At 44.9% G+C, this 13,270-nt stretch overlaps 1 protein-coding gene across 1 annotated transcript in view; it reads right to left on the bottom strand.

Moving 5' to 3' along the window:
• dscaml1 (Down syndrome cell adhesion molecule like 1) overlaps positions 1-13,270 on the bottom strand; it is a 104,557-nt gene that overhangs the window by 76,627 nt on the left and 14,660 nt on the right. Inside the window, exon 3 of the mRNA XM_086164089.1 lies at positions 11,691-11,837. Coding sequence (XP_086020215.1) covers positions 11,691-11,837 — 147 coding nt within the window. The remainder of the gene's footprint in view (positions 1-11,690; positions 11,838-13,270) is intronic.

Below are 13,270 nucleotides of genomic sequence, written 5' to 3'. Positions count from 1 at the left end.
CTCTTACGGCCCCTTGTAAAAATAAAATGCCCACCCCTGGTGGAGAGTGAATGGTTGGATGTCTTGAGACGACGTGAATGAACGATTGGGCGGTCGTTGGTCTATATAGGAGATGAATGAGGATGTCTCTATATGGTAATTGAATGAGTAAATTAATGTGTTTATGCACACTTTGTGCGTCTGTGCGTGCACTCAGTTTGGTTATCCTGCCGGCTGTTGGATGGAAAACATCCGCTATTGTGCACTTGTTTTGTAGATCGATCTCTCAATTGTCAATTTCCAGTCGACTCCGGTGAGTTATTCGCCCTCAAAGACGCTCAGCTGCTTCTGGGAACGCCGTTGGACGTCCAGGAGACGAGCGCAAAGGGAAGGAATCGGAGGAATGGATGCGATGGGATGAACGCCGGTTTGTGTTCCCCGCCGTCCTCGGGGGGGGGAAACAAGGCGCCCGCTTGTCCGCTTGGAAGAGAAAGGAACTCTGTTTACGCGTGGGAGAAGAGAGGGAGATGGCGAGAGGGGCGTGCTTCAAGGAGGAGATGAGTCAAAAAAAGAGTGTTTTTGAATTCTCGCCATGGACGCGGGCGTCTAATATTTACAGTCCCTCCTTTGTGTTGGAGTTATTGTTCAAGAGCTGTCACTGTCATCGCTCTGATGCTCTGTATTACCAGGAGAGCGGTCGCGGCCGCTCCGCCGCAACTATAACTGGGGTGAAATCCATATTTCACCCACATTTTTGAAATACTGTAGTTCTTCAAGGACATGGAGGTGGTGGAACTTGCCAGGAAAATAAAGATATACATGTATACGTGTAAAATCTGGAGACGAATTGTGCCGAAAAACCATATCGATTTAGGTCCGACGGTTTCCGTCTCCTTACGCCCAGCTCTCCGTTGCAAACACGGGGTTCGGGGTTATTTCGTCGAACAGAGGCGGCCGCCGTGCTAAATTCTGCTCGGTGAAGAGACGCCGTCTGACATATATTGTATTTTTCGACTCGCGGCGGAGACGCAGTCAACAAGGATGAATGAGCTGTAGTACGAGCGCTCGGCTGTCAATCTGCGCCCGTACACAAGAGCTTTGTCCGGGAGAGTGGGTGGCTGGGGATGTGTGTGTGTGTGTGTGTGTGTGTGTGTGTGCGTGTGTGTGGTGGTGGTGGGGATGTTTGTGTTTGAGGCTGATTCCAGAGAGAACGTATCAAGGCTAGAGTGACTTTCAACTGAAATGTATATGAGATTCAAATTACCTTCTCTTTTTTCTCCACACTCTCTCTTCCCCGTGCACTTCTCCCCCTTCCTTTGTCTTCTGGGAGTCTTAGTCAGCTAAGCTCTGATGTAAAAAGATTTCTCTCTCTCTCTCTCTCTCCCTCTCTCTCTAAATTCAAACTAACATTACTATGCAGTTATACTGCGGAAATCCACAGAATTAAATTGGGGGAAACTTTCAATCAAACTATCAATCAATCTATCACTCTATATATCAATCAATCTCACTCTCTCTGAATTCAAACTAACGTTACATTGCAGTAATTCACCAAATTAAAAGGGGGAAACTTTCAATCAAACTATCAATCAATCAATCTATCACTCTATCAATCAATCAATCCATCTATCAATCTCAATCTCTCTCTCTCTTTCTCTATCTATCGATCTATCAATATCCATCTGTCACCATATAAATCAATCACTATCTATCGATCTATTACTATATATCTATCACTATCTATCTATCCATCTATCTATCTATCTATCTATCTATCTATCTATCTATCATTATCGATCTATCACCATGTCTGTCTATCTATCTATCTATCATTATCGATCTATCACCATGTCTGTCTGTCTATCTATCTATCTATCTATCTATCTATCTATCTATCTATCTATCTATCTATCTATCTATCTATCTATCTATCTATCTATCTATCTATCTATCACCATGTATGTCCATCTATCTATCTATCTATCTATCTATCTATCTATCTATCACCATGTATGTCCATCTATCTATCTATCTATCTATCTATCTATCTATCTATCTATCTATCTATCTATCTATCTATCCATCTATCCATCCATCCATCCATCCATCAGTATCTATCTATGTATCTATCAATGTATGTCTGTCTGTCTGTCTATCCATCCATCCATCCATCTACCATCCATCATCCATCCACCCATCACACACTCCAACACAAACATACACACTAAACACACATTCAAGTCAAGTGTGTGTTTAGGAAAAAAAAGCCTAACAATTGAAAGCTAAAAAGGCAAAGCTGGGCTTCTGTTAGCATTAGAAAGCGTAAACAAACCAACAAAAGAGAAAAGAAAAATAACACGCCGTCAATGTGGCGCTCTGTTCTCACACTGGACCTCATTTGTTGGCGGTGAATGGTTGTGTGTGTCTATACGTGGCCCTGCGATTGACTGGTGACCTGCTCAGGGTGACCCCGTGACCCCGAGTGCAGGATAAGTAGTATTTATAATGACTGAAAGAATGAAGCAGCAGGAACAATGCAAAACAGCCCCTAATGCAGTGGGAATAGAAACCCTCTGAACCAATGATGCCACTTTATGGGTGTTCCTGTTGTTCTGTAGTTGAAACTTTTCTAACTTTAACATTGCTATAGTTTTGCTGACACCCCTTTATTGACATGAAAATGACTTGGAAAAATAATAATGTTTGAAGACATACCCCTATGGGCGAGTATTAGTTACGAAAAAAATAAATACAAGCTTTAGGCCTCAAAAAAGGAACGCCATAAAAGTAAAAAAATGGGACAGCAGAAGGTCTTTTTTTCGTGGTATGGAAAACTGCAATAATAGTGCGCCGTTATTAGGCAGGTTCAATGAGAACACATTTGTCTCTCTGGGGTTTACATGCTCACATGGCATTAGCAACTTGGAATATAATCTGCTGTGCAACAAGAGGAAGATGGAAATTACGTGAGATCGAATAATAAATAAATACATAAATGAATAAAGAATCAAAGCCCTGGATGTAAACACATCGCTGAAACTGACGAAGAGGTCGTGCGTTAGTAAACTGGTAATGATTCACCTTGAGGGAAACAATGACTTTCGCATGGCATTGCAAATAACTGAGTAATATTTCTAGATCTGTTGTGAAAGTCGCAGACGCCAAGGGTCCGACGGCGAGGAGGATGGGGGGGGTTTAATCAAACTGTTACAAATACAGGAATTGTATTTGTACAATACCTGTGTCTGTATGTTTATTCTATAGAGTCAACCTATGACAAGAATTGCACAGAATCAAAGGAAAACTAGAATATGATGATGATGATAATAATAATGACAATAAAAATGTTCATGATAATAATAACCATAATAGAAATTAATGATGCCAACAGGAAACAACAATAATAATAACAGTTATTATAATTGTAGTTATTATTAGTATGATTATCTTTGTTATTACAACAACAACAACAACAACAACAACAACAGCAATAATAATAATTATAAGAAGAAGAAGGAGAAGAATGATAATTATAATAATTAATGAAAACTGTATGGTAATAAATTATCATTACTATTGGCATTCTTATCATTACTAATATAAATAACAAGATTAATACTGATAATAATAATAGTAACAACCACAACAAGAACAATAATAACAATAATAATAACAATAATAATAATAATAATAATAATAATAATAATTGTTATTTTAAAATAGTGTTATTACTGTTATTAGTATTGGAATCATATCATTATTATTGTTAATAATAATGTTAATGTTAATAATGTTATTGTTAATAATTACAATAACAATAATAATAATAATAATAATAAAGTTAAATTAAAACTATTAATTCAGTGATCATTGAGAGACAATGAGGCTCTGATGTCAACTCCATTATGTTTATTTTTTTTTAGAAAAAGGCAAGAAGAAGAGCCTATTAGGGTTAAATCAGGGAAAGAGGTAGAAGGGAACACAGAGGGGTCCTCACTAGACATGTTTTGAAACTCAAATCACTGTTTTCAAATGACGTCTCTAGTGAGATGGAGCAAGAGGAACACAAAACCCGCCTTGCCCCGGGCAGTGTAAAACAATGGCTGTGCACATGAACAAAGCACTTTGAGAACAGCAAGAAGTGCCGTACGGAAAGTGAGAGAGGAGGAAATAAGTAGGAAAAATAAATAAATTAAAGAATAAAAAAAGGAGGCAGGCGCGCAAAATGGCAGAGAAGGAACGGAAAATAATGATGCAAAACAACAGGCAGTCAGGTGGACCTGCTAAGTGCTTGGGAGGAATAAATGTCAAGTCGAATCGTGAGACAGTCGTAGGAAGTGAAGACCGAGCAGCGAGTGGAGGGGAGGATTTATGTGGCGGATACGGGGAACAACTGTCATTATAAAAACTTATAAAAACAACATAATCGCAGAAGAAACCATTCATACAGGATGTAATACTCTGTGTGTGTGTGTGTGTGTGTGCGTGTGTGTGTCTAAAACGCATGCACATGTCTTACAAGGGTCCTCGGGGCTTTCTATATCTCCCAGAGAGCCCATTGATTAGCTATTAATAAAGCATAGTGATGCCATTGCTCACAGGGAGAGGTTAGCGAGGGCTAACCCCACCTCCACCCTCTCGCTCTCTTACACACACACACACACACACACACACACACACACACACACACTGTGTTATATTTAATAGACGCTGCAGAGGTTACTACAGGTTGTGACAATGACAGGAGATGCAAACCGTAAAAGTGTTAAGAATGACATCACCAAAAAAGAAAGCGGGAAGCGCGGCCGTGTCTGATTTCTGCGCATCCCAGGATAATTCTTCTTCTGGAAGTTCTCAATTTTTTTTTTTTTTTTTTTTTCCTGCCCTCACCGCTGGACGCGTGGTGCCCGGACCGCCTCCGACCCGCCTTTCGTTCACTGTAATATTTGAATCCGAGAAAAATTATGACCGGCAGGGGATGGGAGGTAAGAGTAGTATGAGGGGGAGTTCCTGCTGAAGGGTAGAACTGCGGTGGGGTCAGGACACACTCCTGACGGAGGCTGCAAGATGAACCACATTTGCATCACTCTTTCTGCTTTATTTGTTTTCAACCATTTGTTCCAGGTTTCTCGCCCCCACCCACCCCTTTTTCCCGTCCTTCCTCCCTCTCTCCCCTTCTCTTGCGCGCACATCTTCAGGTCACGGGTCATTAAGTCAGCTCCGGAGGGGATGTGTTGGAACAGGATATCTCTCACATTGCCCCCCCACCCCATGTCATATGAAAACATACACACACACACACAAACATATGAATGGCTAGAAAAACAAATGCACGCAGGACGGCGGGGATATTTTCATTTCTGTCTATTCATTTGTCTGGAACGGGGATCTGAATGGGTGGATTGAACCCATCGACGGAAACCGAATCATCTACATCTACTATGTGAAAAGTAACAGAGGGTCGGCTGTTTAAAAAAAAAAAAAAAAAGAACGTGGCATATTACATCGTAAGGCACGATATCAGAAACATTTCTAGAGACGTCAGGATTATAAATGACAACAGAAGCTCCCTCTCACGCAAAGTGACTCAGGATTCGATGCAAATTTCTTACTGACGTGCCAAATCAACATTTATTTTCTGGGTTCCTGCTTGGCCGGTGAGAATGGCGAGAGTCAAACATCGCTTCGCTGGAAGCCGCTTCCTTTTTCCATGCTGTTTCAGACATTTGAAACATGGCGGCCTCCGCAAGAGGGTCCCTGGTTCGGTTCTGACAGGGGAGGGCCTTTCCATGCTGGGTTTGCGTCTTTTCTTTGCATCAGTGTGCAAAACATGCAGAAGCCTCACATGAAACCCGAAAATGCGCTGCAAATGCACGGTTGTACGTCTCTGTATGCGGTCCCGGGATCCACCGGTCCAGGGTGAACCCGGCCTCGCGCCCAATCACAGCTGGGATAGACTCCCGAGTGCACGAGAAGCTTTGTAGAGAATGAATGAATGAATTTTCCAAGCGAAAGGGAATAAACCGCACCTGCCATTTAGAGCTGATACAAAATCAAATTCAAATTTTAGACGGAGCTACCTCCCTGACGTTAAAGTAAATCCCACAGATAAATAACTCACCCTGGTCTGTCTGGGTGCGCCTGCAACGACCAACAGACCAAATGATCTTTAGAAAAGGTCACATGGACAAAATTCACATTACCAAGCCAAGCGGATGTGGCAAGCACTGTCGGATTCCAGCTACGCTCGCCTGCAAATTCAAACACACGGAACCTCTTGCACGCGCGCGCACACACACACACACACACAAAAACAAACACTTAGCCGCGGTTGTTGTGCGCTGCCAAACAACATAAAACTGCAAGGCGGTGTCAGCGGGATAATTGGAATAACACATCCACCGTATTCTTCATTATGCGTGTCATCTGAGTTTACTTCTCACGTTTCCCGGCTGATCTTCGCCAACCCCTGACACACACGCTTACCCCGCACTACAAGTGACGCGTATTGATTTTTTTTTTTTTTGTTTTTTTTTGTTAAAGGCGAGTTTGATCTGTATTAGAAATGGCCTCGATTATTGAGCTGATTGTGTGAACCTCTATCACGTATTCCTCCGTCTAATTAGTTCCCAGGGCTTAAGCAGGATGAGGAATGCAGCAGCGATGCACAAAGTTGAGGCGCGGCGTGCCTGCCTGACAAAGAGGGTGTTGGCCAGAACATCATGGCGGGTGATGAGTAATGCTCTGACGTCGGCTCTGCGATTGGCAAAACATCTATCCGAGATTCCGTTTGCTAGCACGTGCCGCTAGGAGAACGGGGCGAGGCGCGCTGCGGACGAGGTAAGCAACCGAGCCGTTCTCAAATGACCAAGGCGATGCGGTATGAAATTAAAAGCATGTCAGCCAGAAACAAACGTGGGAGGCTTGGGGGGGGGGGGCGGCTGTGGAATTCACTAGCGTAAACACACGTGCGCGCGCACCTTGACTGCGTGCGGTTAATGAACAGCAGAGAGGGGAGGAAGCCATCTTCTCCGAGTAAGGCCAAATGAATTCGCCAAAGCGCTATGCAAATGTTCCCTGGGCTAACGAGACTGCCTGCATGATTGGAGTGCCATTGAAATTCTCCTCGTGCACAGCCCTCTTTCACTTCCACCCTCCCTCCACCTCTCCCGCCATTTCGATCTCGACAAAGAACAACCATGTTCCTATCTATCTATCTATCTATCTATCTATCTATCTATGTATCCATCTATCTATCTATCTATCTATCTATCTATCTGACTGATCTTGTGGGCAACAAATCATCATTTTCTTTCAACACTCCAATCATGTCCTCTGCAAAAATACACACTGCAACCCTATCAGTGCCTGGACAGCAGTGAATGCTCCCCTTCTTCCTCCCTGTGTCACACACACACACACACACACACACATGCACGCACGCACACACGCACGCACAGAATCAGCTCAAACAGAGCACGCTCAGAGTCACTCTGCACCTGTTCTCTCTGTAAAACATCCAAACACGAGTGCTAAATAAATAACCCACCTAACACGCATCATTGCCAAGTTCACACACACACACACACACACACACACACACACAGTGCACACCGCGGCCCATAATCACACATCAATAAGTAAACACCACCCATTTCCCTTCCACGTCAACCTCTGACTGCCCTCGTCCCTGCACTCCGCACTTGGTACAAACTGCCACCGTCCTAAAAACAAACACACACACACAGACGCTCACAGTGTGTGTAATGGTTATTGGTCAAATATTACCGGGGGATAAAGGAGGAAGGAGGGAGCACTTGTCCGATACATCTTTAATGCCGGGACATAGTGGCTCTCAAGCCCCTGGACGCTTCTTGTCCCAGGAGTGCCGGGGACAACAAGAAAACCCAGCACACACACCTTTCTCTTATCCTCTCATCCTCATATATCTCACCGGCTCATTCCATCATCCATTTATCCTATGTCCACTTTTCCGTCTGCATAATTTAGCACGCGATGCTTTTTACCACTTTGTCTTTCCCTTTTACCTATTCGGCCATTTTTGGCGCCTATCCGTTGTTCACCTTTTTATATTTTGTGAAGTGGAAAAGAAAGACGGCGCGTCGTCACTTCATCTCCTCTAATAAGTGCCTCTACAAAGGGAGGGAGAGCCGGGATAAAGTTAAAAAGAGTGGATAGAAAGCTAATAGGCCTCTGTAGAGTGGCCACAAAATGGAGACTGGGACAGAAGCAGCAGCAGCTGTGGTGACGCTACACTTCACAAAGAGAGTCAGTGAAAGACGGCGTGTGCGTCGATGTGTGTGTGTGTGTGTGTGTGTGCTGTGAGTGCATGTATGAAAGAGAAAGGGGCTTAAATCGCCTCAATCAATGGATGCAAAAACACAGATGCCAGACTTCCTAGTTTTTCCACTATCTGCTCTTTTCACCACATCAATCAATTATGGGCGGTCGGCACACAATCTATCAACTACGGCTCCGTATTTATGACTCACTGTCTTTTTAGAGCTGTTTTCTGACACGCCATCGTGTACGGCCATTGGAAGCGGGGATGCTTTACATTTTCACTCCCTGTGTGAATCCACAGGGAACTTTTGAAGTTGCACCAAATTCAGATTTATTGTTTTTATATACACTTACAACGGCTGAATCGGGTGTTCTATTTTCTAACATTTTGTTTAGACCGTATCACACACAAGTCTGAGATCAGGGAAGATTTTGCTCAGAGCTACAATACGTATATCTATGTTTCCTGTCAACACATCTGACTGATGTGTGTTGTGTGTGTGTGTGTGTGTGTGTGAGTGTGTGTGTGTGGAGACGAGCCACGGTAACGCACTAATAAAAATCAGGCAGCGATGCATCCTCACACCTTCCTCATTCCACCCGCCGGTTCGCACCCGTTTCCATGGCGACCAGATAAAACTCACACTGTTTTAAGCTCCAACTGGAGGAGGAGACGGGTACCAACAAAGTGACACACACACACACACACACACACACACACACACACACACACACACACACACTCACAGATGAAGTTCTTTCATACACATCCAACAAATGCAGATTTTGTAAGTGATGGCTTGCAGCAAACTATCAGTTACTCTGAGCGATGTCAAGAGAAGGGGAGGCATGACAAGGAAAAAAACAGGATAGTCACTATACAAACAATACCCTGGTCTGTTTGACCGTCTGATATCTATCTACCCCCACTACACACACACACACACACACACAAACACACACACACGCACAAAATCACATGCAAACATCCCTCTCTCCAAACAGATTTGGCTGTCAAATGGTGACACGACACCCAGGCGGGGTCACCTCACAGAGAGGGCAGCTGTCAGCTAACACCTTCCCGCCTCTTCATCAAGGCCCGTTCAAACTCAACTTTATTGACCGAAGCGGCCGTCTGCTTGACACGTGTCATCCTGTCAAGTCCGCACCTTGGCACACACTGTCCCTAATAAATTGCAAAGCAGTGGACCGTCCTTTAGTGCTATTGAAGGGGAGAAAAATGTACATGCCATCGGGTGCGAGTAGATTGGGGGGGATGGATGGATGGATGGATGGATGGATGGATGGATGGATGGATGGATGGATGGATGGATGGATGGATGGATGGACATTTGAACTCTGTCTTTGAGCGTACTTTATGTGCAGCCACAATGCTGACACAGACCACCAGCCTGTACCAGGAAGGGAGGGAGGTAAGAGGAGGAAAGATGGAAAGAAAGAAATAGTCTGCTGTGTTGGTAATGATACTTATTCATCGAACACGGGACAATGGGTGAAAGAGAGAAAAAGATGGACGGAGAGAGAGAATGAAATAAAACCTGAGGGATAATAAAGAAATTAACGTCCTCGCTGTGCTTAAAAGAACTAATTAGAACTTATTCAAATGTACAAGGCTTAGAAAAAATAAAGGGAACGCTAATACAACACATCCTAGATCTGGATGAATGAAATATTCTTATTAAATACTTTCTTCTTTACATAGTTAAATGTGCTGACAACAAAATCATACCAAAATGATCGATGGAAATCAAATGTATGAAACCGTGCAGGTCTGGATTTGGAGTCACAGTCAAAATGAGAGTGTAAAAACACACTACAGGCTGATCCAACTATGATGTAATGTCCTTAAAACAAGTCAAAATGAATCAGCGTCGCTTCCTAAGTGAACAGTTTGAGTTCACAGAAGTGTGATTGACTTGGAGTTACATTGTGTTGTTTAAGTGTTCCCTTGATTTTTTTTGAGCAGTATATTTTCTTCATACTGTTAGCAATAATGTTGTACCTGAACTGAAGTGTGTGTGTATGTGTGTGTGTGTGTTTGCACACATGCAATTTGCATCCTCACACGCATGCATTCGCTTGTTCATATGTGAATGTTTTAGTAAATATGTCAATCAGTTGATCAATAGAATAATCCCATTGAGCTCTTACCACACCGCTGCAATACAGTGACTTTTAAACACTCACGCTCACATACGTGCGTGCGTAGAACACACAAACACACACACACACACACACACACACACACACAGCTATCAGTCAAACAGATTGGCCTGGTCTCACCACCCTCACACTGAGGGATCCGTGACAAGAGAGAGGGAAATCCAACAGCAAGCTTTATCGATCCAGACTGGAAACCCCCCTCAGGCTTCACACACACACACACACACACACACACGCACGCACGCACGCACACACGCTGCAGCTGTGCTGGATCAATGAGTACTCCATGTGAAGGACAGAGGCACCATACAAAGAAGACACACACTTGCGCACACCATTGAGAGATGAAAGGGGTACTCGGTATCAGAGAGTGAGATAAGGGGCAGCAGGGCAGGGAGAGCGAAACCTATGATCTGACCTAAACAGTCTCATCTGACAACCTACAATTTGCAATTGCTCTTTGGAACAAGTGTTAACACTGTGCCACACAAGCCCTCACACACACACACACAGAGCATGTATAAACACAAGTGCGCTGTTGCACCGCGTCTTGTAGGAAAGGTTGTTTCTTTTGTTTGTTTTTTTGTTTTTTTCGAATGAATATAATCACACGCGGGTAAACATCAGATCACAACAACGCCTGTGAGCTCTCGGGCCGAGCCGGAGAGGCGTGGCCTCTGTCTGGGAGCGTCGAAACAGATCTATCACTCATCAAATTAGCTCCCAAAAAACCCCCCGGACACACCTCCCTATCCTTCTCACACACGCATAGGCCCCGTCTAATGTCTGATTTATCCTCGGGACACGGCTATTAACAACAGCGTTGTCAGTCGACGAGCGACGTGCCAAGCGGGGGCCGTTTCATCAGACGTGTTTTCGAAGGATACGATGAGTTGTTTGTTTTGTTTTTTTTTTTCAAACCTTGATCCATCTTCTTTCACTGACAAAACAGGAGATACCGGTGACACAAATGAATGCATTAGTATTGATCGGGGAGGGGCACCGCCGTCGGGCATCTTCATTACAATGACAGGCTCGGAGAGAAAATCCCTTTTTTCGAGAATGACATAACTCGTGATTTGCGCCTGTGGAAACTAATTTGTCATCGTTGTATGAACGGCGGGCTATTCGAGTATTTCTCCACATAGAGGCGGGGTCACGAAACGGGGTCGTAGGTGGGGTCTTATTCATTCTGAGAAGCCCGGAGACGCTGGATTTCCTACCTGGGACGATGGAGACGGTGTCTTTCTCCCAGGAAACCACGCTGACGTACTCCTGGACAGCAGACGGGATGAGGCACTTGAACACGGCGACGTTACCCCGCATGGAGCGCTGATCGGCCACACGGACTGTGTATGGCTCCCGGAACACTGATGTGCGACGGGAAGAGAACAAAAACAGATTTAAAGGAAGTCAAGTCAAGCTTTCAGAAGATGTAAAACTAAAATGGTTGCTTTAAAGCAACAGTTTCAACAAACTTTATCCCCACGTCAAGAGTAACTTGATTTGCGGTGATGAAAATAACGCCGTGGCTCATCGGGAACAAAAAAATCATGCATCGGAGACATTAGCATCTGCAGGTAGCGCAGCGGTTAGCGCTTACGCCCCACAGCAAGAAGGTCTCGGGTTTGATTCCGACTGGATTATGTGGAGTTTTCATTGGAGAACCCCGAATTGCCCGGGCGTGTCTCCATCTGTGGCCCCCTTCTGCACCCCTGAGCGCAGGATAGGCGGTGTACCCCACCTCTCGACTCATGTCAGCTGGCCCCGGCATCCCCCGTGACCCTGGGTGTAGGATAATCAGCAGATAATGGACGGATGTCACAAGTATCTTTGAGTTTTTGTCACTGTTTTGTTGCTCTCTGGCGTGTATCCGCTGTAAAAGTCTCGGCTGCAGACCCCGCGCACCGCCGGGGCCGCCTGTCCGGCCGTTCCGCCCACTCCCGGTCATAATCTCCGCTTAACCGGCTCAATATGAAATCAAAAGGACCACGATAACAGTATTTAACCAGTCCGAACCTGCCTCCGGTCCCTGCCTCCGGGTCCTTTAAACACACGGCCTTATCAAATATGTGTGTACACAGAAGTGTTTAGATATCGGCCCTGTAATAGAAAAAGCTCTGGCGAATGTGGTGAACGCACACGCTGGAGCTCCGGAGACCCCCCGCCCCTCGTGAGTGTAACGCGGGCTGACTCGGAGTTGCGTTGAAGAGGATACACTGTGAGTGGCCCTTAGCCTTTTAAAGAATAACGGCACAGATGCTATGAGACGGCGAGAAGAGGAGCGTTGCTCACGGCCGACGGAACTGTCACATGCAGGCGCCAGGCATCAGAAACATACCCCCTGCACATGGCACGCCGCGCACCAGGCCGCGAATCTGTGCCAGCGCACAGAAAGAATGGCGATGATTAAGACGGGCTTAATGATGAAAACAGTAGCCCGCGGTCACCAAATTATCTCTCCGGTTAATCCCGTCACATTTAGACGCTAGTTAGGAAATGTGCTGAATCGGCGCGACCGTCTTTGTAGAATAAACAACGCGAAAATTAAACAAACGGGGACAGACGGGTAGTTCAAGGGCATGTTAGCGCGAATCCGTGACCACAGAGCTGAATAAGCTGAATGGCGTGGGTCACCTGATCCCATTTACGGAAAAAAAGCCAGTTTTTGAGGGGGGGGGGGGGGGGGGGGGGGGGGAGAAAAAAAAAAAAACGTGCAAGATGAGTAATGCGTCAGGTGAGGAAAACACGATTATAGAAATCAAATGGGGCCCGCGAAGGGCTGATGGCAGGGAGGGATTTT

The sequence above is a fragment of the Fistularia commersonii genome, chromosome 18 (genome assembly GCF_037954325.1).
Source record: "Fistularia commersonii isolate RoL2024-O1a breed Wild chromosome 18, RoL_Fcom_v1.0, whole genome shotgun sequence".
Lineage (NCBI taxonomy): Eukaryota > Metazoa > Chordata > Actinopteri > Syngnathiformes > Fistulariidae > Fistularia > Fistularia commersonii.
The sequence above is the reverse complement of the archived record's forward strand: the minus strand, read 5'-3'. Positions and strand labels throughout refer to the sequence as shown.